Source organism: Amblyomma maculatum, chromosome 4, assembly GCF_055883805.1.
Source record: "Amblyomma maculatum isolate TAMU_Amacu chromosome 4, ASM5588380v1, whole genome shotgun sequence".
NCBI lineage: Eukaryota > Metazoa > Arthropoda > Arachnida > Ixodida > Ixodidae > Amblyomma > Amblyomma maculatum.
This window is the reverse complement of record NC_139347.1, coordinates 20,462,452-20,488,273: the sequence shown is the minus strand read 5'-3', so window position 1 is coordinate 20,488,273 and position 25,822 is coordinate 20,462,452. Positions and strand designations below refer to the sequence as shown.

General features: G+C 47.4%; 1 protein-coding gene across 2 annotated transcripts in view; it reads right to left on the bottom strand.

Annotated features, from left to right (window-relative positions):
* LOC146190464 (paired box protein Pax-6-like) overlaps positions 1-6,007 on the bottom strand; it is a 36,395-nt gene extending 30,388 nt beyond the window's left edge. For both annotated transcript variants that reach the window (XM_084600893.1, XM_084600892.1), the window contains exons 1-3: positions 5,829-6,007; positions 5,589-5,769; positions 1,683-2,043 (exon numbers count right to left, since the gene is read on the bottom strand). In XM_084600893.1, coding sequence (XP_084457019.1) covers positions 1,683-2,043; positions 5,589-5,769; positions 5,829-6,007 — 721 coding nt within the window. The remainder of the gene's footprint in view (positions 1-1,682; positions 2,044-5,588; positions 5,770-5,828) is intronic.
* Positions 6,008-25,822: the final 19,815 nt, after the last annotated feature.

Sequence of the window (25,822 nt, the reverse complement as noted above, 5' to 3'; positions counted from 1 at the left end):
CCCTCCTACATTCGCCACCTCCTTGCCTCACCTTTCATGGATTTATTAGCTGCATACAACAAGCTCTGCGTGTCACCACTGAAGGAGACGAGCTGGCTCGGAAATGTCAGATTTTTCTAAAATAAATAAGGGCGTCGAGCCAAAACCTATAGAGCCAATATGCTGCAGGCACTGAAACAGGATCATCCGGGAACCGAACGAAATGACGATTTCTCCGGCGCTCCAGGGTAAAGAGGTGCGGTGCACGGAACAATAGCTTCCACACCGTCCCCTATAGGGATGGCGCCACGGTTCCATACACTCAGCCTGTCACTGTGCCGCGGCGTCAATTCATGGCCTTTCCTCCTTTCGCATTCTCTCCTGCATCGCTCTACATTTCAATGCCAAGCGACCGCTTTGCGAGATACTATGCGCCACAGCAGAAGACTGCTCACCCTGCATGCCAACGACACGCTACAACCATTTCATCCTTGCAATAAGTCTATTACTCTCGATTACGGAAAGGTGGTAATTTTTTCATTGGAATGTTCATGAAGCCGAATTATTTGCTTGCTTAAGCCCGTAACTAACTCTCTATGTATTTTTTTTACTACATCTGTTCCACTGGTCGTGCACCTCGGAGTTAGTATAGCTCGAACCAGCTGATGTGATTGAACACGGGTGGTGAGGCGATCTGCTAACATCCGAATTTTTGGCCTATCAGACCGCCAAATTTGAATAGGGCCACGGGAAGTTTCGCAAATGGTGTATGCAAGATCAAGTGGCTCCAGTTTTCAGCAGGTCTGAGCTGACCCTTTGAACGCTGCAAGAAGCAAGCGATGTGGCAGCCGACTGACCTCGGAGTTCGGGAGAGATCGTTCCGGACTTGACTCGTTGCCGCATAAAGTTCTGAACTGGTATACAGATGTATGCAAAGGGTGAAACCATTGATTGACATGCTATAGAGCGGAGTGACGATAGGACGGGTTGTACGCTTGAAAACCGAAAAAAAAAAATGTTTTCTTAGAATCATTCTTTTGTATTCTGCAAATCAAGGGCAGATTAAATTTACGGGTCGTACTTGGAGGGGACGGTTGGGGACGATCCCATTTGAACCATTTATTTTTTATTTTACTTTTTTTGTTGCAAAAATGGGCTTCAGCAAAATTTTTCTATGTGCCATTTCTCGTTTCGGGGGAGGGGCGCTAAAGCGCCTCTCACCCCCCCCCCCCCCCCCCCCCCACCCTTCCAGCCGCTAAATCTGCCCTCTCCAAAGGACAGCTAGTTGTCACTGCGAAATTTAATTACAATGAAAACTTAAAGCTGGCTATATAGTAATGATGCGGTCTCGTATGTGTGTGGCGTTGATTCAGCTTAACGCAAGTCTTCGAGGCGCGTCTACGTATGCCAGCTATGGCCGCCGTATTTAGACGGAATTTCCGATCTGTAGGCCGGCGCGAATGACTGAGCGGGAGGGTGGTTAAAATCTGAGTGAAAGTCTTCGAGGCGGCTCTGCGCATGCGTTCTTGTGTCCAGACCGCAATGGTTGTGGTACGCTTACCTTGTAGTCTCGGTCTGCATGCAAGTTGTGACCGCCCGCAGAAGGATGATTCAAAAGTCATAGAATGTCACGGAGATAAAGGGTTGACATTTGCACTATTCATTTACAGCAGAAAGCTTGAACGAGAATAGGGCGGACTCACCTTTCTTGGCATCGTGCGCAGTGGGGCTTGCGGCCGCGGCCAGCGCGGAGGGCGTGAGCGCCCCTGCCAGAGGGCTCGGAGGGGCCAGGGCGGGTCCTCCGGCGGCTGCCGCGGACAGCGGGGGTGGCGGCGCTGCGCTGGCCGGGTACCAGGGCCACGGCTGCCCGTTGAGCATTCGCAGCTTGTCGTACACGGATTCCGGGCACCCACCGCCGTGCACAGCGGCTGCGGCTGCTGCGGCAGCCGCCGCCGCTGCCGCTGCCTGGTGGTGGTGGTGTTGCGTCTGCTGCTGGTGCTGGTGGTGTTGCTGCTGCTCTTTCTGGGCAGCCAGGTTGCGCAGCACCCGGTTGATGGACGACACCTGCGCACAGGTCCAGGAAGTGCACGGAGAGAGAAAGCATTCTTTCATTGCCTGCTTTTGGACGCACAACCAGTCTCTCAGAAAACAATTATTTAATGCACTGTTGCTGAGGTGTCCCGCATGATTTACTTGCTTAATTATTTAGCAGCTGGCATTATAGAACGTCGTAAGTTATGGGACAATAGGCACGGACATGCGCTGGTCCTGAATTCAATACCTCCCCGAACCACTTTAAGTCTCCATGAAATGAGGAATCCAGCAATTTTACATAACCAAATTGGAATAATGGGAGCTTTTCAAGTGTGTAGAAAATCCTGACCGTATTGAGTACCGCTTCACGTAAAACGGCCAAGCCGTCTATTGTAATAATAATAATAATAATAATAATAATAATAATAATAATAATAATAATAATAATAATAATAATAATAATAATAATAATAATAATAATAATAATAATAATCCCACAACTGTTCTTCATAGTTCTCGAACCAGAATGCAATAAACGAAGTAAATTAAAAGGCAAGAAAGCCATGTCTTTTTGTGGCAATTATAGTTGGTTTAGCTGACGTGTTGCGTGCGTCGTTTCCGCGTGCGTTTTCTTTTTCACATCTCTAGCACTATAGGGCTTCCACTCCGCCGAAAGGTCGATGCCCGATTCTGTCCGTGCGGTGAGAGGTTGACCATTATACCATGGCATACAGTTCTGGATAACAGCCCACCACTACCACGCAGTCCTTAATGACGGCCCCTGCATTTTGTTTTTTTGTTTTTTTACGATAGTTTCGGTATAGAAGCATGTGGAATTTCCAGCACAAGTCAGAAGAGAGCCACATATCAGATGGATTCGTATTTGACCTAAGCGTTCGTAAAGCGTTTTTAGATGGCTCAGCATCAAAGCGCGTTCTATTTGCCTTCCAGGTGTCCACTCATGCGGAACGTTTTCACGAGCACAGCCTCCCGAGCGCGGCTGCAGCGTTGAGTGATACTCTCCGCAATGCTGCAACGTTTTTGGGTGAAGTGATAATGCAGGCAGTCTCAGCAGGAACATGCGAACGGAACGAACCTCAAGGAGAAGAAGGAGCTCTGTGACCGCGTGGCGCTCTCTCTGTCGCAGCCGTGCACGTATACAGGATGATGCAACCATGCAATTCCGCACCATGTACGATTCGTGAACGACAAATGGGCGCGGCGTTCTTCCCGGGAGAAGGGGCCATTTCGTAACGCCATAAACGCGCTGCTGACACGGTTCCGCGGCGGCGATATACGTGCAGCTTACTACTCCGGCCTCCCCGACTCTTGCATCTTTCGCTCCTTCTCTCTCTCTCTCTGCGTAGGCATTCTTCCTGCTTTCATTGATCTGGCGCTAAGCGAGAAAGGCATGGATGAGGGGTCTCATGCATGCGTCGAGCGCTGAGAGCGTAACTGTTTCGAGCGATTCTGCGCATGTTTGCGTAATATATTCACATCGGCACTCGTTGTAATAGAATGAAACTAACACTTCATTGTTGGCACTTCTCCGCACTCTTATGAGCTTACCGAATAACCTTTCTTTTTTCTTTCTTGTGTCCAGTGGATTTAAAATTAGCTAACCAAGCTCAGTTCATGCTGTTGCGGTGGCCCCGATGTCACAAGCAAGCGTTCACTGTAACTATATGCAGTGCATACACTATACGCAGAACAATAGCGCGCTACTTGCTTTTCGCGTCCATATTTACTATTCTTGCCGAGCGACCCACAATGAGCTGCAAAACTTGTCTTTATAAATCTCGTAACTTATATGTTGCGTTTTCCAATGTGTGCAACTTAGCTTATTGTTACAGTCTTGAAGGAGCTTACATAACCCCACGCATGGAAAGGCACGGGGATATAATGAGTGAGTCACCTGACTTTTGCTTTCTCTTTAGAAGGTCGAAGGCTTTGTTCTCGGCTATGCTCTAGCTTTATCATTTTTTTTTTTCGTTCTCCTCTTTTATTCATGAGCACGCATCAGTTATACAGGCTACAGGGACTCGAAGGACGCCTCGGCGAACAACCCCGCGGCGCCGTCTCGCAGAGATGGCGAGCAGTCCTCTCAATCGGATTTGCAACGAAAAGAGTCGTCGGCCCATTGTTTTCGACAACCTCTTCCCCCTCCGTCCCCGAACCCCACCCCTCTCGAGCCGCCGTCGCCGCCCGGGAAGACACACGACCTATAAGCCGTGAACGATCGTAGAGTGCGTGCGCGTGGCTTTGGAATTTCCACGAGGGTGCGCTGAGCGCGCCAACTGCAACGCGGCGCGACATGTCCCGGAGACGACGGGGAAATCAGAGAGCAAGCACACAGGGAGCCACCGAACTCCAGAAGCGAGCAGCGGCGATGGCTGTGCGGTGGCTGTGTCCGTTGTTTCGATCGGTGTTCGCCGCAAGCAAATCTTCGCGGCGAGAGGCACGCGAGCGGTCGCTGCGAACTGGAAAGAACCCGTTCGTGCTTCTGCGTAGGCTTGCGCGCCGTCGTTCGGGGTTATGCTTGTTTGTGACCGAATAGGCATGTTTCTGTATCTATATCTGTGTGATAACGACATTGTTTGATAACGACTTGGACCAAGATTTAAAAAAAAACATATTGTTAGCCCATAGCACAGTGAAACCAATTCAGAGCTGTTCAGAGTCGCCTATATGCTAACCTCCAGTATTTTTCGTTCACGAATGCTGAATTGGGCGAGTTGGTGCATTCGCATTTTCGGAAACGTAGCCAGGACCTCTGCTAACCTCCAGTGTTTTTTCGTTCACTGAAGTTAATTAATTAGTGAGGACTAATTAGATATTTTTGTAATTATTGGCTTGAGAGAAAAAGTGTCAATGCAAAAATTGTAGATCTCGAAAAACAGGTAGCTACGTTGTTTCCATGGCGCTACGACTTACGCCGCCCTATTTATAGGGCTTAAAAAAAATGTCACGTGACCAGCTGTTATTTTAAGTGCGTACAACCATGCTTCATCGTATAGAGAGCACAACCCAGAAAAAAAGATTTTGTTCTCGGGTGCGACTAGAGGCTTCGAAGTGACGCCGCAGTCACTAGGAAGCTTTTTTTCTCTTGTTTATTTTTTATTTTTTTGGCACCAGGCGTCGTTTTCGGCTGGTAAAAATATAATTTTGTATAAACGCTAGTTTGATGTAAACAACGTAGCTACCTGTTTTTCGAGAAGATCTACAACATTTGCACTGACACTTTTTCCCTCAAGCCAATAATTACAAAAATAGCTAATTAGTCTTCACTAATTAATTACCTTTAGTGAACGAAAAAACACTGGAGGTTAGCATAGGCGACCCTGAATAGCTCTGAATTGGTTTCACTGTGCTAAACGCATTTTTTAAAATCTTGAAAATCTTGGTCCAAGTTAGCTGGGACACCATATACTATATACATTTATAGCTACTTCTTACCCTTATAAAGTCTGAAATTATTTTTGACACTACCCTACAGAGATTCGGTGAACATTTTGAACACACACGCACACAAACACGGGGGGGGGGGGGGGATATGTGCAAAAGGGTATACATACACTGGGGATGTTGTCATTGTTGCAGACCCCTTCGGAGAGGAGCCGGTCCCGTATCTCCCAGGCGAAGATGGAGGGGCACTCGCGCTTGTACTCGGCGATCTTGCCCACCACGGGGGGCGTGGCCACCCGAGGCTTGCTGCCGCCGATGGCCCTGGGCCGGATCGAGCCGGTCTCGTAATACCTGCACGCAGAGCGCGTCTCAGTAACCGGCACGCGTGCATGGAGATAAGCGGCACTCACCTTCCGAGTATCTTGGATACGCATCCGTTGGAGACCTGCAGGATGCGCGAGATGTCGCACGGCCTGGCTCCGGAGTGGGCCAGCTCGACGATCTTCTGGCGCGTCGAGTCCGGCAGCGGCCGGCCGTTGACGTACACGCCTCCCAGCTGGTTGACGCCGCTGTGCCCCTTGTGGGGCATGTGGTCCCCAGCGGAGGACAGCGCTCCCCGCACCAGCGGCTGCAGCTCCACGGTGGTCGGCCGCGCCGGCGGGCTCCTGGCCCGCGTCACCCTACAGTTGTAAAACAAAATACTATCAAGGTGACAAACTGCCTTATTATTACGCGCTATAAGCTAAACGAGGCACACTGAGCAGTGGCCCTCTAAAACACACCGCGTACAGTGCAGCTCTCGCATTTCGCAACAGTTGAACTGCCCGTGAAGACTCCGCGTCCACTGATACTGCGGAGTCAGTGAGCACATTGTATCATATGTGACTTCATTCAAGTGGGCTCGGTAAAGGCTAAACTGACCTGATATTACACAGAAACGAATAAACGAAACTTTCGCGGCCCGCAACTCCTTCCGTCAGCAAAGGCATTCTGCAAAGCATAGAATTAACAAATGGCTGAATGTGGCTATATAAAGCAGCATATATCCAAATGAAACAAGTGTCGCTCCCCATGCCGAAGAAAAGAAAGAGGAGCAAAATGCATGCAATAAAGCCATGTGCTATCTTTAGGCGCACAGCGCAAGGATATCGCCTGCGGCGTCTTTCCCGCCATCTCACTATACCCCTCAAAAAACGCGATATCTCGAGGGGCCTTGCTCTCAATTTTTTTAACAATGAGCCCGCATCATCAAGGCGCGAAGCTAATGGGGCAGAAAACTGTCCTCGCGTCATGCAGTTCATGCATCCCGACGCTTTCTGCTCTCCCTTTCTGTCGACCAGCTTTAAGCTGTCCCTTTCTTTCATTCTTTTCTTTCTTCGCTTTTTCATTTTCCTTTTACGTTCTAATTAATTGTTCCTGTCTTTTTATTTCCTTTATTCTTCATCCAGCTGGCGAGCAAAGATGAGCGTTTATGGAAGGGAACTGACGCACACCGGTGGTTCCTGCGCGACGCCGGTAGAAAGGGTAAAAATCGAAACGTCCACGCATGCGCGCCAGTTGCAGCCGGTACGTGCGTCAACCAATCAGGACGCTGTAGCCCTGCGAGCCTAAATGTGAAATTTGTTGCAACTGGTGCGATGGGAGCGGATCCATTTGTATACATGCAGTGATAATGCACGGTATGCATAGTCCTTAAACTAAAAATGAGCCAAGAAGGACTCAGCATTCCGCGAAAAATAAAGATTTGTTGCAGAACTGCACCTCACGTAAAAGTAAACAGTGCCTGGACCTGTTTGGAAGATGTAGCCACAGATGTGGACGCGCTAATCACGTGGAAGACAATGTATTGCATTCTAACCGAAATAAGGGTGTAAATGGAGCTCAAGTAATTGATCTCTTGCATTTATGAATTAAGGTAAAGGAACTAAGCTCGTCAGCCGTTTTGTGAATGAAAATACGCGGCCGTTTATAGCGATCAAGTCAGATATGACGGCGTAAAGGAAAATGCGCCGGTTTCAGAGTAGGATTAGCTCTTAAGTGGTCGAATGTTTAAAGCTTGTAGTTTAGGCACGCGAAATATTTTAGCTCAAGTATTTGAAACAGCGGCGAAATCGACAATTAAGACCGCGACAGGTTTCAGGCTTCTCCGCAGGGCACAGGCAGAGTGGACGGCGCATGATCACGCGTCGTGGACGGTACTGGTACATTTTACTCATAAAGGCTCTTGCTTTGAATGAACAAAAACAAAACTGCCAAAAAAAGAAAGCCCTCGAAGCGTTGTTTGGCGGAATCAGATGACGCACCGCATGGTGTGGGCGTAGAGTTAATGGTGAGGGTGAAGAGTGTAACTTAAAAATGTTACCATCCATGATGTCATCAAAAAGCTTTTCCGCACTTCTTGGATGCTGTGGGGCGAAGCTTAAGTTTTAATCTTGGAATATCTCACCAAATTTAATGTCAGCGCAAAATAATAATAATAATAATAATAATACGTTACATGCTTAACGTGCAGCCTATTATGCACATGTCTATAGATTTGAATCCTCAAATACTGGGAAATTTCCCAAAAAATGATGCACCTTTCCCTGTTAAACATCACCATTGCAAAGAAACCGTGCGTCGATCGCTAAGTGGGAATAGTACACCGTTAATTAGTACAAATTCCACATCAGTGAAAGGCAAAGAAGGCTTTGGGATGAAATGGAGGTAGTCATCCCGATGGTAATTCGAAGAATAAAACTTAATTTGACGCCATCCGCTAGTCATCACGTGATGTCCGCACCTTAACCTGGTTACCAGTCGAGCCTTCCTCCGCTCAGAGGACGACCTTGTATTGCGACTAGCGTGAGCTAACAATGATCGCCTTGAACCACATAGTCTCTTGGTTTGCCTAAAAAAAAACCGACAATAATGGAATCAGTTGCTCAACACAATGTATAAAGCATCGTTCTGAATCCGCCAGGAGGGCATAATCCACCGATACATGTTGAGAAATCCAAATCGGCAATTAGATTCTTCGACCATTTTTTTTTCTTCTTTTTATTCTTCAAAATATGAGCTCCAGACTGCGTGGTACAAGGCAGGACGATCTGTTTAGGAAGGAGTCGATCATGATCCACGATTAAAACCAATGTTCTGAGTCCAAATCGCCCACTGAAATCCGAAATTTTTTCCATATGACACAAGAACACGTGCTGAGCACATCGGAGCACTGATTAAAATGCGAAAATCTCCGTGCCCATTTATCGAGGAGGGCCAATGGACGTGCACACCTCTGTATATTCAGCATTAGCTATTTAGTTATGTCTTGTAAGCGCGTTGATATATATATATATATATATATATATATATATATATATATATATATATATATTTAAATCTGCCATGGCGTGCGTTTAACATGCTTTCATTTATGAAGTCATTAAGATGGATCGGGTGTTTGGATTATTGAAACTGCCGTGAAACGTGAAATTGATGTGTTCTGTAGTGAGAGCAAGTGGCCATGCATGCGCGGCTGGGATAACGAAGTGCAGGGCGCTAAAGACACTGACAAACAATGTCGAACGAAGCGGCGGCGCTGCAGTCTCCAACTCTTGAACGCGTTGTGCAGTATATACGTCTCCAAACAGAAATGGCTATTTGCGTTGCGCCGCGTTCTCGGGGAAAAAAAGACCAAATACGTTTTTCTTGCGCAGCTGGCCAGTGGGTCGAAAGTAATTTTGCTGAGAACTTTGACTGCTATAGAGAACTCTCGGAAGCCCGAAAGCCGTTGATACATGCCAGTTCCCGGGGGCTCTCCTATCGAAGACTCTTGAAAGCAGGTATCTGCATGGTGACGCCTGGGCTCATGCGGAAACCGCGCCCGCTGCACTGTATACATATTTTAGGGTGCCCCGGCTACGTAGCCACGCTACATTGGAAAGAGAAAAGCAAAGATTAAAAGAAAAGAAATAGAGAGATTGGGGGAACGACAAGGGAACGTGCAAAGAAGGGAACTCTCCGAAGCATGCCGCCGCACAAGTAGCGTCCTCTGGAATCGAAAGAGGGCTCTATATACAAGCCTTGAGGGCCACCGGTCACCGTGGTCTCAGTCCGACAATCCGCGGTGATCGAAACCGTCCAGAGCACAACGCCCGCTGTTCGCCGCCAGACACAGCAGATTTATGCACCATATGCATATGAAGCAAAGCTTCTTCTCGTCTCGGTAGGTAATCTGAATGAAAATCTGAAACATCCCTGACCGCTTTTTGGAATGAGGCTCAGGGGACTAGCGATGGTAACTGCTATTGAGTAACTGCGTAGACTGAATTGTGCAGGTCTATAGTAATAATGCATTGCGTTTTGAGCTGCTAGCGTGCACAGGTCAGAGAGCAGCTACACGCTTGGTGTTCATAAAAGTCCTCAACATCGCAACAACTTGCAGATCTCGGACAGAGACCGAATCAGGCCTTACATGAGGAATAGGCTCAGGACATTTGAAGCGCCGTATACCTTCTGCATCAAGGTTGTGCACAATTTCGGCAGCGATGGCCAAACCACTCGCAGGTCTCGTGGCCTTGGACTGGATCTTGACGTTGTGCTACAGATCAACAATTGGCTCGGGGGATGGGAAGCGCGGAGCATACGTGGCTTCGGTATAGGTATACGGTGAAGTCACGGCTGCAGTTACAGTTCCGGCACCATCAGTAATCGCATTCCAGTCCTTTACAGCGGCATGTGGAAGGGGGAGGGAGGGGAGGGGGGAAGTTCCACAAACATCTGGAGTATCCTGCAACTGCGTACCAATACATGACCTCGGTGACGATGACGACGCGTCGCACCTGTACTGACGGCCTTCGTGTGTCTCTCGTCATTAGTTTAAGCATCCCTTTTCAGCCAAACCTTTGAGGTAGCGTCATTATAGGACCACTATACACATGAAGGTATTTGGAACATTTGCCCGGGAAGTGTGAGCGTTGTGTAGCTAAGAACGCCGTGAGCACAGGAAAGGCAGACCCGTGTATACCCGCGACTACCGAGAAAGCGCACTAATTTATGCCTGCAGACAATTAACACAGGGAAATTCAGCTGCAACTTCTACATCACTGTACTTTTCATTAATAACAACTAAACACGCCTGTGTGCGGTAGTTTGCCCATCTGCCTAAACGTATACATGGTTGCAACCTGGGTCAAACTACAGTCCCCATAAGTCTAAACGAATTAGCCGCTTTCTTTTTATAACAACTAGAATTTGCATCATCAATCTGGCACCCATCTCAAGCCTACCTCACCGCCGAACTCGAAGCCATCCAAAATCGTGCAACCCGCTTCATCACTTCTAAATACTCCAAAGAAATCAGCATTGCTGCACTTAAACGCTCTATTTCCTTGCCCACTCTAAAGTCGCGCCGCATCATCTCCCGTCTTTGCCTACTGCACAGCTTCTTTTACGCACCCTGCTTCCAGACACCCCTTGCTGCAACCACCACTCAGAACATCCAATCGCCTAAGCCACAGCCTCCCCATAGCAGGTATCAGGAGCGGAACTTCAGCTATGAACAGTTCTTTTTCCCCCAACGCGATTACTCTCTGGAATGCCCTACCTAACGACATAGTTACATGCGACGATCGCAAATCATTTCGCACAAAACTCGCTAGTCATTTCCAAGATGTGTAAGGATTTCATCTGTGTTACCATCAATCATTCATTGCCTTTCAACTTTACTTGCCGCCGCACGTGCATCTGTTGCTTTTCTGCATGATCCCACGGATACCGTGATGCTCTTTATTTATTTTAGTTTTCCTGCCTTTTACAATTTGTAGTGTTTGTGTTAACTGTGCCTGCCTTCATCAAGATTGTATTTACCCCAAATGTAGCCCCTCCTTATGTAATGCCCTCGGGTCCTTAAGGATGAAATAAATGAAATGAAATGAAATATATTTGTCTTATTAATCATTACGGGGTTGTCCGCCATGTTGTACAGAAACCGATACCTTATGTTTTGTTATTTGGCGATGCACATCGTTTCTTCTAGCATGTTAACAGTGAGCGACACGGGTACCATGGAACTGAGCGACCACATGGATTGTGCAGAACGCGAGAAGGGTGTCAGATGCTCTTGTGAGCGCAGCTGTCACCCAGTCTGTTTGGAATAATCCCGAAGGTTCATGTTCTCCCCGTCGGACTTTGTGGACGGTTGCGTGCGTGATAAGCAATGTTATGCACTCCGTGGGTAACAAAGTAGGGTGAGAAACTCTCACATTCTGTTTGACGAGTTGGAAAGCACGGAACGGATGTCAGAAGGAACTCTAGTTTATCTACTTTATGTGTGGAGAGGTTGGGGATATTTTCCTATTTAAACTGCACCGCATTGCTTTGCAAGCATCGAATTTTCTTCAACTATGTGGGCAGACCTCACGTTTGTCGCAGAGCGGGTCCGCGGGGTGGCCAGAGATTCAACAAGGTTGATGACTGGGCACGTTGGTATGGGTTCATACTTAACCAGCCAAAAGACGAGACACAGAATCAAAGAGGGGACAGGAGAAGGCTGTCCTGTCCCCTCTTTGATTCTGTGTCTCGTCTTTTGGCTGGTTAAGTATGAGGCCAGAGATTTGTACACTCCAAGTCCTTGTCAATACTATGTACATATTTCATGCTTATAAATAATTTATCTCCTTGGATATCTCTCGAGTTTCCGTAAGAGCCAATATAAAGAATATAACGGGAAATAAAAATCTATCTTCCCTTCCTGATTTTATCATTTTTTTTTTTTATCCGTGGCGCACCGCACTGCTCAAGTGACGCACCAGCCTCCTTGGTCAATTTGTATGTTGCTGTTGGAGATTATGCGGCAACGATGAATAGAAAGCGTAAAGTAGGCGTATGCTCATGTAAGCACCTCAACTGCACTCCCCCCCCCCCCCCCCAAAAAAAAAAAAAAAAAAAAAAAAAAAACAGGCTCCAGCCATAAAAATGGAGAGCGTGGCTACACCCCATGCCACCGATGTACTACAACGAAGAAGACGTAGCTGGAAGAGGAGGAGAAGGCAGTAAACAGAGCATTGAGGGAAAGTATTTGGATAAGCCAAGAGCAGCGAAGAGAGAAAGAGAGAGACCTAGGTAACAAGGAGCCTACAAAATGAACTCGCGGTCAGCAGCAGTGACTCGGCTTCGGAAAGCGGCACACTTCAAAACGGCCCGTGCGCCACCGCCACAGCGAAGGCAAACAATCCTGCGAGTCGACAAGGCAGCTAGGATATGGGCCCATGCCGAGACAAACAACGAGGACAGACGTTTAAGCCACAGCGGGTGGTTCTCATACAGCTCTCAAAAGCGGATGGGGGCGTCGGGCATGAAACAACTGAGAAAGGAAGAGGGAAGGAAAGGGCGAGATCTGTGTAGGAACACGGTCGCGCGCGCGGCGCCGGCTAAGCGCATGCAGGTCGACCGCCTCCGCTCACGCCAGGATCCCTGTGACGGATTAGGCCAGAGTTCGAGCGGGCGCGCGCATTACGGTGTGTACAAGCGGGAGTTTAGCCCGAGGAGAGAGCCGAGCTATGTCAAGTGGGCACACGGGTGTGTGACGGCCACTCCCTAGAAGAGCGGAACTCTGTACCGATATATGTACAGCTCGCGTGCTCTGTCTTTGTTTCATTCTTAGCACGACCCTGAGTATATATGTGAGGCATGCCCGGAAATGGAGCTTGTTAGCCTCGCCCAGTAAATGAGTGACAAAACCAATAAGCTTGTGCATTTTGTGAGCACCACGCGGTGCAAAAAGTTAGGCGAGTTGGTGATTCATGGTTAAATGATGGTACACGGGATCAGCGATTGTCTCGTGTACCTCTTCTGTGTGTTCGTCTTCTACTTACTCTAGTGTCATGCTTGTAATCACCCGCGGCGAGTGCGGTCCAGAGAACTTGCAGCGTCACATCCGCGAACAGCCGTCGCAGATCGTCTGCCTTGCTGTACGCAATTTCGTGCACTATTACCTCTTTCCTCTGTGTTCTTGTATAAGTTTAGGTATTCCCGCGAATGGAGCTGCGAATGTAAATTACATAGCATGGGTGGTGGGCACCACCTCTCGCCTTCATGCTTGGCGTCATCTCGCAGTACATCACCATAACTAAAAAGGAACAAAAAGAGCTCGAGTACACCCATGTGACCCGTGCGCGCCTTTCGTCGCGTGCTCGGCGCGCGTATACGTCACTCTCTGCAGCGGTGCGACGTCAGACGCATATATAGAGACGCATGCATGACAGCGGCGGGGCACCCGCTCCTTCCGGTGCTGCATGCGGTTGCAAGGAGCGGCCACGGGCTGCTCTCCACGGGGTGCCAGGAGACGCTTGGCGATACACGTGTAGTAAACGTCAGACTTCGAATTGTCCGTGTGCCCACTGACAAGCTGACAGCTGCTGGAAGAGCGCCAACAACCTCTGAGTAAACGTGCGCATACAGAGTTAGCTTCCGCCCAAGCGATATACAATTAGAATTAACGCATACGCGTTAATTCTAGTTTCTGTTTCTTGTGAAGTGATGCTTCGGTCTTCGATCAACGTGCACATGCGTTAAAACCGTTAAAAAAAATGTGGGGGTATAAGCATGGCTTGAACCAAGTGATAGAGCGAAAGCTGTGAGTGTTGCAGCGAATTTTTCTGCTCACACCTGGATTTAATGTGCCGCCGTCACAACGTTCGAACGAACTTTCTGCCCTAGCAACTCGCTGTTGTCGTTCGCCTATACCAACTGTCTTCTTCTCCTTCTTCGTCTTTTTCTTTCTTCTTCTTTTCCTTTTCCTTTTTCTATTCCTTCTTCTCTTCCTTCTTCATCTTTTTTCTTCTTTCCTCCTCCAACTCTCGGCCCAGCTCTCGGTTGCTAGTCAAACGGTCACGTGGCTCGGTGTCACGGTGTAAAGCCGACGGCTTGAAAACATATAGCACAGTGTAGCTTTCGCTGGTACCATTTAACTCAAAAACCCACTTAATTCGAAGCAATTGCACTCTATTTAGGGTTCGTACTATCAGTAACCTAATGTGTGTCCTCTGACTTCAGCTAAGGCAAATCCGATCGGCGGAGAAAACGCTATGCTCATCGGTGTTGTCACATGCTCTAAATGTGACCTTAAATCGGAATAGTTCAGGACCTCATGGGCGGTTCGCGTCGTGCGTGATGCGGCCCTCCCAACATCAACCTCATCATGAGGAAAGCTTCTTGTTCTATAGGAAACGATTCGATGGGAGACAAGTCACAGAACGCCTGAAGGGCACTTCATGGGTTTCTGCATTACTAAAGAATGTGATGACTATGTTCTGTCAGCAACAGCTTGCGACGTACAAGATCGACCGGTAACTGCATGCCCCTCGATATACTGAGGAGAAGCAGTGCAGGTGGTTTTCGCTTTCTTCAGCTCTTCGCCTTGGCCGACGCCGCGTGACAGGAAAAATTCCAGTCCTGCATTGTGCATGTTTCGCATTTTTCCACGGGTCCGGGTTTGCGAACGCTATGGACACTGCACTCGTCCGTGCTGCCGCGTAACTTTGTTTCTGTTGCCGTGGGCTAATATTGCCCTTCTATTTCGCGCGCACCCCTTACAAAAGTTAGTTTTGAAACTCTATTGTTGGACTATTGACCGCCTTTTGAATTTATTGAATTTCGATAGACATTCAACCCCAGCTGAATGCAATCTTTACAGGGCCAACAGAATTTTCATTGTGTTCTACCCAATAGTCTTTTTGTGCATTTTTTTCTATGTGCTTTTTGTTGTCAGTTTGCAACGTTCACGAACAATTAGCGTGTACTGTTCATGCTGACCCATGTTTTTAAGTAGTTTTAGGCACAAATGATAAGAGCATGATGTAACAATTTCGTTATGAATTTTTGGTCTCACTTGTAATCAACTATTGGCCACATTCTGCAGTGGGAAATATAAGAGCAGCATGCAGTTGCGCGCTCGTTCATGTTATATAAAAGTACATATTAACGGTGCACACTTAGCTCAAGCTTCGCAACACAGTGAAAATATGCCCTAAAAACTTCATGATGGCAAAGCCTCCACTAATAATGCAAATACATCGTTGAATGTCAATCAGAATCCGTAATGGATCAGCTTCTGTATGTCGCAGAAGGTAACTTTAGTGGTAGGACATATTTTATATTTATCATAAAACAAGTTCAGTGAGTCATCATACTAACAAACAGGATCCTAGATTGAACCTACCATGTAGGGCAGGACAGAGCTTTTTTAAACCAGTTCCAAAGTTCACTATATATATGCTTCAGGGTCTGACATTCTGCCCAAGCATAGGTATTTTTGCCCGTAGCTTTTTGCCGCAAAATGAGGTGCAGTCTGTATTGGAATCCTCCACCGCTGTATGTCTTTGGAGAATTTTACTGTTATTTTTTTCTTTTCCTTCCTTTCTTAGTGGACACCATGCTAAAATGAAGTCACTTTAAACATTGAGGGGTTCTAATAATCACGGATTGATCCCACGCATACTATAGAGTTAACACGCATAGCAAAAACATTCGCGTATGAAAAAAAAAAGAAAAAAAAAAAACAAGATTGCATGCGTCTTCTAACGGCGACTCTTCTTTTCAAAGAAGCATTCGGCCGCCGCCTTGCCCCTGTCCGCATCCCACTTCCCCCGTGCCCCGCGAAAGGCGCCAGCATGTCCGGAGAGGTCGAGGGTCGCTTCCTGTCGGCTGGAGGGAAAAAAGGGGGAGGGAGGAGGGGTTGCTCCCGCTTGGTCTCCGCTCTCTGCCTTCACCGTGGTTTGTTTTCACGGAGATGACCTTGGCTTCAGCAGTCGCGCAGCGGGGGTGGCGGCTTTTCACCGAAGCTGTTCTTCTGCGCCCCGTTTTCTTTGCACGCAGACGCGGGTACGCTGAGTGCGGCGATGTGCCAGTTCAGTTGGCGTTTTCCCGCCACCGTGGTCGCATCTTGCACTGTGAACGAAGCACCGTATGTAGGTTTTTCGCTGGTGATTATCACGAAGATCGTTTTGTTCAAAGTGGAGCGCGAACGTACGAATTTAAGTATTCGGAGGACTACGCTCTTGGGCGGCAGCTTCTGCGCAAGGAGGACGTGTTTAAGAAGTTCAACAGTCCCAGGCGTTTTGGATTCTAGGCGAAAAGCCGGCGCGGGCGGAGGGAGCGTCTGCACTTTGGTGAGTGTTTTACTTTTTCCTATTCGTGTTTGTGCCAATCTTGTACTGTGTGTGCTACAAGGTGAAGCCCGCATGTAAATATTTCTAGCAGACAAACCAGCCTCGTCGGAAAAAAAAGGAGGGGGAGAGAGAGAGAGAGAACGAGGCTTGTCTCTACGCGGACGCTGGGGCCGATGGAACGCCAGCTGGAATGGCGACATTTTCTTTCTTTTTTTTAACCGGTGACCGTTTTTGACGGATTGTTCGGCACAGTGCTGTACTCTTTCGATACGCTACTCGCGCTGAGACGGACACATTATCGAGATCATAATATGCCTCTGTCACACATTGTGGATTATTGAATCTGTGCAGCTCCGCCATTTTTGCAGTGTTTGTTTTTGTTTCCACTCATTTTAGTGCCTATAGTTGGTAATTTTGCTTCAAGTTTTCTGGGTAGTAATGCTTGTGACCTGCGCTTTGCTATTTATATTCACAATGGGATCTTTGACGGCAGCATATATTGTTTATTAGGGAGAAATGAACGATGTGGTAGTGCTGCCGAGCTGTGGAGGCGGCGGTCGATGCCGTCTAAGCAGTGAAAGACAGTGACAACTCATTTTAGACAAGAAATTTCTTGAGCTATGACGTGGAGCAGCGCACAAATGCCTTTGCTCTATTTTTAGGTTAGTATATACCGCAACTTAATTATGATTTATATTGTTTATTTCAGCATCACATGCGAGGAGTTCCCGGACGTATCAGCGTTTTACGCAAAGAACAGCCTGGCGTCATACCTTGCACATGAATTGAAATAAAGCAAATAAACAACCCAGCTCATGTTATGGGTTCACCAAAGATGCATATTTTTTCTTTCTCATTAACGCGCATTTTTTATTCTGTGTTCCCTTTCCGCTGCGGATTAACAGAAAATGCTGCGTGATCAACGGTTAGCCAGGAGCAGGCACGAGGTGGTTTACATTAATGCAAAAGTAGCACAGCACACATCCTTGCTGCGGTCAGTCAACACATTCTATGTTCTGCTCGACCAATCAACAATTTAGTCAGTTTAGTGTAGGTTAATGAGTGAGTAAGTATAATGGGGCTTAAAAGATCAAGATCTGTTTTGTTCTTTTATGCCTCACTATGCTTATCATTAACCAGCACTGATCAGACAGGATTGTTGATTGGTCGGGCAGAACATAGAATGTGGTGACTTATCGCAGCTAGGAGATGTACTGTACTACTTTTGCATTAATGAAAATCACCCCGTGTCTGCTCCTGGCAAACCGATGGTCGTGTACTATTTTCTGTTGTTCAGGAGTGGAAAGGTAGCAGAAAATCAAAAAGCGTCACTTGCAGAGTTTCTGAAGCATTTGAGCCTGAAATCAACAGAATTTCAGTTGCGCGAATTCCAAAAGCGCTCTTAAGAAACACATGGGCCACTATTTCATAAGCGCTCAACAAGAGGTCAACACTGCATCATCCAAAATGTTGTTGATTATCGACAGACTTTCAACAGCGTGTATTGACACAACGCTTTCGAATTTCTATAGAAACCCTACATGCATTTTTGTAAGGGACACAAAACAGCATGCAGAAAAATTTAAAAAAAAAAACGAAAAAAAAATCATCGTCAAATTATACGCGCGCAGGTTCGCTTCGTTCACTATCGCGCACTGTCAGAAACGGAGGCCCAATTTTTCAAGGGACTGTAATTGCTTAATTACGACAACTGTGAATTCATTTAATACAGTTTTCCCTCGGAATGAATTGTGTTCTCTTTGTGAAGGCACATATCACGGACAAGGGTGCATACCTCCGCCGAAACGAATTGCGTGCTATATTATAGTACAGGGCCCAGAATTTGTATAGTATATATAATATAGCCATTCCAGTGTATCCTGCAGCGGCTCGCTTTATAACTCCCCTCACGCGATGACCGATGGGCAGGCCCCGTTGACATCTCCGCCGAACCGGAATGCATCCCGGCGGGAGGTGTATAATTGATCCGCGGAGTGCATGCGCGGTTCTCTTCGCCTTGCGCTGCAGGCCCTGCTTCATGCGCGTGTGCAATATTCGAAGCAGCACTCGTGCCTCGCATTTACTTGGAACAACATGAACCGTACAGGTATATGCACCTATACACAGCTGGACACTCCTATATGTCCGTATATATACGAGGCACACTCGAAACACACACACACACACACACACACACACACACACACACACACACACACACACACACACACACACACACACACACACACACACACACACACACACACACACACACACACACACACACACAAACACACACACACACACACACACACACACACACACACACACACACACACACACACACATATATATATATATGTGTGTGTGTGTGTGTGTGTGAAGGAATAGGATGGTCATAAAAAGAAGTTAAAAATTGTTTCTCATTTTACACAGACAGTTTAATGGGTCTGATGTCTTGCTGTTAGCTCTGAGCCTCTGATGGCTTGTAGCAACGTACTGTTTTTTTACAGGGCTGCAGCGGCTGTGCATGGGGCAGCACTCTCGCTGAGAGCGTTTTAAAACTTGGCCCAGTCTTGTATAGCCGCGGAAATGTTACGCTGCCTGTACGACATTGAAGCAGTATACACTATACCCATGACCACGACGGGGGATCAAGAATGTCGTTTGCGAAAAATGAGAAGCAGTTGCTATAGGGCCCAAGGAGATTTTTTCATTATAACATGTGCACGTCACTGTATACACGAGCGGAAACAGCTAGGGGATACTTTTGTGTTTGTGCCATTTCTACACTTGAACTATGTATTCACTCATAAGCGCGGGCAGTGGCGCAAGCGCTCTTGTGTCATGAACCGCAACAGGCGCAAAGCGAAGAACGCGTCGCATGTGTCCGTGTCCACCCATCTCGACAGAAGCTGTGGCGCCGTGTGACAACTGCTGCGGACGAGGGGGACCACCCCGGCTGTCAGAGCACGGGCCGTCACACAGCGAGAGGGGGACACAAAGGAAGGCCGCCGCGTCGACTTAAAAGCGCGCGGCGGACCGCGCACAACGGGACAACGAGCGGACCCCGCGGCGCGAGTTATCGCCCATCTGTCAGCGATGATCGGCGACGCATTCCGCCGCAGCGCTTCGCGGAGCTACCTGCCACCGCTGCCTCACGCCAAACACCGGAGAAAAGAAAGAAAGAAAGAAAGGAAGAAAGAAGTGAGCCATACTGGTAAGTTTGAAGTGAGATTGCGCTAGTGGATAGAACGTATAAATTGTGTGCACGCACACGGTGCGTTTGTGTGTGTACAAAAAAAAAATAAAAAAGAAAGCTTTCTTGTCAGGCTTGATGCTATGCTGCTCCAAACGACATAGCGACTTCGGAAATGGAAGTCCAAAATGGAACCGACAAAAAAATTTGGCTGCATCGTGTCTCTGGAGCAGCTGCATTGTGAAAGGCCAAGAAATACGCACTGTAACTAGCATAACCTGTCTAGGACCACCGAGAAGAGTCAGTGATGGCTCAGTACATAGTCTACATATATGCGTTCGAGGCTTATTTCAACGTACATTATACGGTGCTGCGCTCGCGAGCATATATGAAGCTTGTTCAGTATGGCGCAAGGGATATTTTGTACACAACAACGTTGAATGTACTAAGATAGCAGAACTGGCATACATGGATGACTGCCGGGTATTGGTGGAGAAGTGAAACACATTTTATAAGGATTGAACAACAACATTCAGCAACAACAAAAAGAGAGCATACATTCGTGCTTTGTACCTGTTCGAAGCGTAGGTCATGCCAGATATGCGAGAAAGCATGCATGCGGAATTTTAGGTATGGGTGTATACGATGGCAATAAATCAATAAGGTGAGCTGTATATAACTTCGTGAATAGATGGCATAGCGGAAAGAAGAGTCATAAAACGCACGGCTCCTTTTGAATTAAAAAAAAACAAAAGTTGTTTAAGTGTTTTAGGAAAAATGCTTAGGAAAAATGCTTAGGAAGAAGAAAGTGTGGAAAAGGTGCCAAGGGGGAGGGCTCCGGAATAATTTCGACCGCATGGGGATCTTTAAAGTGCACTGATATCGCACAATACACGGACGCCCTGCGTTTCGCCTCCATCGAAACACGGTCGCCGCTGTTCGAAAAAAAAATTAAAAATCTGAGTCGAAGGAGGTATTATCTTCGGTGGTTTTAACAATGAGGAATTGTTATTTATTAGTGCGAACTTAAGTAAACAATTACCACAATTAACAATTTTTAAGCCACTTCTAACACGAGAAAGGCCGGTTTCATGAGACTTTACTGCTCCGCTATGAGCAACTGACGTTACAATAAAAAAAAAAAAAGAAAAAAAAAAAAGAGCTCATATGCAGATTACCATCCAGTGCGCAACATTATATTCAGCTGCAGCAGCGGGGTATAATTTTACAATATATATAGATAAAATTTTGAGAGCGCCATGCCCACTTTATAGGCGTAAATGTATAGAGTACTCTTTTTATTTCTTGCGCTACAGGACAGCCACTACTACTTATAGTACGAAAATAGAACGACGTGAAATCCAGGGAATGCCCCCTTTAAAAACACTATCGCCGTAAACAAAAAAGTATGACACTTCTCTCTCGTTCATTGAAGGATAACCGCTAAATAAATGCTAATAAATAGTACATTTCATAATACTATAGCCTTTCTCATTTATCCAAAAAAGCGTTCAAAAGGAGGGCTGTGAGCAGAAGCGTGCACTATAGCAGACGACCACCGCTGTGACGCTGCATACATCAAATGGCTGCTGGCGATGGGGAACAAATATTTATAAAAAACTCGCCGTATAATTATTTGTAAACGCAGAAACTCTTTCACAGTGCGATGCGTGCACATTGCCAGGAGACAGGCCCAGTACGCCAGGCGTTTCCACATGGGGGAAAGAGGGGGGGCCAACGGCTGTGCTGCTCCCCAAGCACCCTCCCTGTGGCGGCGACCACGCGGGGATAAGAGCGCGATAAGCGAGAGCCGACAAACACGCTACACACGCCCACGGTGCCCGTCCGCAGCAAGGCGCAATTAGCGCATGTCATCTCCGGTGACAGGTGGACTCCCCCACCGCACCTCATCGCCCTCTCTCTCCGGCAGCGGGGACCTCTTCTTGTCGCGCTATTCGGCAGCTACTGCCTCTCTGCGACACAGAGTCTCGTGCCAAGGAGTTCCGTGCAGTGACACAGTGCAGAACAACACTCAGGTCTGGTTTCCAGCATGACTTCTATCATGTACTATTCGATCAGTGGAGAACAGTTGGCACTCGACACCGTAGCCGAAGCCCGTAGTTCAACTGGTTGCGCTGGATAACAGCACTATTTGGTGGAATACCCAGAAAAGCTCGGAGAACAGGCAAAGCCTCTTTGTCCAGCAACTACTCATTCGTTGATGATACTTGTCCTTGCATGAATGCAGAATCAGTCGTCCCGAATGATCGCCACACTGCCAGTTGAAGTAGAGCGGCTCTGGATTGCTAGTGCTCTAATACTCGTGATTCAACGTTTCTGGATAGAGCAGAACCAGGTCCGATCTTTTTGTCTGTCGTTCACATGACTACGTAGGCAATTAAAAGAACATTTGTTGAGCTGTTCGTGAATATTCACCAGCTACACCGAAATAATGCTCTGCAGGAGTATATATATATACACGACAATGAAGTTTCGGCGGCATACGAGTGATATAGCGCGCATTCGCCGCTATAGTGTATGTTAAGAATAATGATGCGGCGACGCCATGCAGTAGTCGCATTGAAGGTGACTGTCGACGCCTGGCTTGTCTATTCCCTCCATCTCTCGTCTCTGCGCAGCTGCGCGGTTCACACTTATAAGCGACTCTTCTCTGCAGCCTTAAGCGAGAAACATGAAAACATAAAGCCAGCCCTGCTGCTCTGCACTTCTGCATATCCGCCTCATAACAAGGATCCTTTGACATTAAGAGACGCGCCGCATAGGGAGTCGATATGTCTCGCTGATCGACTCGCTGCTTAGTCTGCTCCAACCTGCGAAGGCACTGCTGCACCCAACTAGAGTGCGGCGCGAGACAAAGCTCGCACACTGCCCCGAAGCATCACCCCTCTCCGCCTCCTCGTTCACTGGAGCGCTGCGATGCGGCCGTCGATAAGGGAGCGATTTCGCGGTGTCCGACCAACTGTCGCCTCCGCCGTCGGACTCCTCGGCCCGGTCGCGGAGGAAGACAAAAAGAAAAAAGAAAGAAAAATTTGGGCCGAGTCTGTATACACACGACAACTTCTCGCGTAGGGAGTGCCCTGAGAAAATAAAAGATAAAGCTTTCCGAGAAAAAGGCACGGGTGGACTCCGGAATGCCACTGAACAGGAGACCGCCGGCGAACCTCGTGGTCAGCTTCTGTATGTGTGTGACCGCGTCAGTCCAAGTTCTCATGTGCGGATTATCATCCAGAAGGTCCTTGCTTTCCTCGTGTTTTCAATAAAGTCGCGATATCCGTAGCTTCTAATGCGTAAGCATTGAATGACTGTGTAGGCGGGTTGGGTTTCACGTGGGCATGACCTTGTCGCCGCTGTAAAAGAGGAACTAGTGGGTATATCGTAAAAAGAATGGTACTATCGGATAGAGCGTCAAGGAAAGGCGTACGCAAGTGACAAAATGATTAATGTGGGTTATTTAGTTAAATAACTGCAGCCAATTAAGTCAATCAGGCGTCGAAATAGCCGGGAAGGATAATGTCGACGTCCAAATGTAGTCACGTGGTAATCGACATCCGACGACGTATGTCTAACTTCCGGTGGCGGGAAGTTTGAAATGTTTGAACGTGAACGAGCGGGAAAGACCGTCATTTTTGTGCACAAATGGGTGGGAATGGTTAGAACGTGCTTAAAGAAGGAAATCGACCAACTGCAGTCTGAAAAATTGCAAGAGCACTGCAGAATCTGCATTTGAGAAATGCGGAAGCCTGAGCGTTGCTGCTGCACGTGGTACATTGCGCGCCCCTTGTCGAACACAGCGTTCCGCACCACTGTATACATAGGCATACCTGGCGCGTTCTCGAGAATGCACCTTACCTTGACATGTCAGCCGGTTTAATCTGAGAGAGAGAGAGAGAGAGAGGGGCAACCCACGTACATATAGGTGTGACTTAAGTGCTGAATAGCAATCGCTACCTCACCTGCTTCACCGAATGGCAAAGGGGCAAGATAAAGAATGATGGTTATCAATTTGCAGTCGCTCAAGGACAACCTCAGACAGATAAGAGAGTGACGACACATGGAACTTCTGAACACTGCTGCACATGTGAAACTGATAAAAAACTGATCCAACCTCGCACCCCATTCAAACGCTCGAACCAACTCTGGTGATCTGCATGATACGGGCCGTCATTTCATATACATGTCGATGTCTAGAGCAACGTTGAATCGGTTATTTTTTGTCTCTTTTCCTGAACTGAGGTATTTCTCTTTGAGCATCTCAAATAGAACCAATCGCAATGTGTCAACATGAAACCATGCGTATATATATATGGACTTCATGGTAACAACTTCTGGGATGAGGCAACTGTTTGTAAGTGCGGTGTACACGTGTACATCCGTGGTATAAGCACAAGCACATACGTATAGTCACACTGCATAGAGTAAATACTTCACCTTGCAAGTGCGAATGGGGATAATCCCTGATCGAAGTTTACTTTAACTATGGGCCCGACGTTCCAAAGAAACTCTGGTCTCTCCCAAACACGCAGTATACGTTTGAAAACAGGTCTCGTGATATGCTGCTTTAAACGGTTTTAAAATAGAGCTGAGAGTACAAATATATGGGGAGAAAAATTGACGGGCTTCTGAGTAACAAAACAAGTCAAACATGAGGGAACAGCGAAAACTTGGGAGAATCCGCTCTCCGCATCCTTCCAACGTGTGGGCGCATGTACGAGCCTTACCCCTGTGCTCCCCTCCAAACACGCGGGAACGCATACAATCGCCCCGCGTCGCAACCAACCCCTCAGCAACCTTTCGTCCCGCATATATCCCCTCCCCTCTCCCTGCACACATCGCTTGTCGCATTCAAGCTGCACGTGAACCGAGTGAGTGCGTTCGTGCGCTGATATTCGCGCCGCGCGACCCAGCCGTGTACATGCGGATCGCACGCAGATATATATGTATGGTTTGTGAGGTTGCGGGAACGGATCCCCCGCCGCCCCATCATCACCCCTGGGATCTTTCTTTCTCACTCCTTTCCTTTGAACGCATGCATCGCGCGAAGGTCGACTGTCGTGGTTCCCAAGCCTCCCCTTTACGTCGCCATCAATCTTCGCTTTTCAGCGGTGTTCGCCGCGTGTATGGCGCATATCGCCCACGCGCCGCAAATCTATATATTCAGCATGGAGTGGTTTCGGTCGCGGTATCAATTGCAACCGCGCGGCGCGATTGTGAAAAACGGGATGTGCGGGAGGTTCGATGTTTCGCGGTTTCCTCATTGTTCCCTCCCCCCCCCCCCCCTTTCTTGATTTTAGGTGCAAGACGGTTTCGTATTATGCGCTAACGATATTCAGAATATATGCTCACGAAAATATGTGAACATAGTCGTCAATGTATGTGGTATATGATCCTTTGTCTTAATGTGTATATCTAACTTATGTATGCAGACTGTGATTCTATAACTTATCATTATCACGTACTTTTCTTTCTCATTCATGAAAGAAAAAACTGAATGCATAACTGGGTACCATATGTCGTCATACGTGACATATATATGAAAGGCAGTTACACAAAGATTTTCATTGAGTTGTAAAGCTCTCCGATGATCTCATAGCCGTAACAAACAAATGTAGTCTGATTTTACTGTAGCAGTTCTTAGAAAATTCGAGCTCATTTTCACTTGTTGGCGTACAGCGCCTGAAAGCTTCGCATGCACCAGATATGCAGCTGATGCTCTCCACTTTGCCGCCACATAGTACACTTCAGCACATTGCCCTCGGTATATATGTAGGCTCACGCAAGCACTTGACGTGAAGCGAATACCTCACCCAGCATACCATTCCCGAATCTTACTGTGAATTACATCAAATAATATAAAACATGTAGAATGCGTTTGCCTCCTGTGTTCATGCGTAAACACTGACCTTTTTTTTGCGAAGTTCTCAACACACTCAGCTCATTTAGCATATGCCAATATACGACCATTATATTTGACAATGACTGTGACAGCATACATCTGCAGCTTCACATCCTGGCACATTTATATATGTATACATGCTGT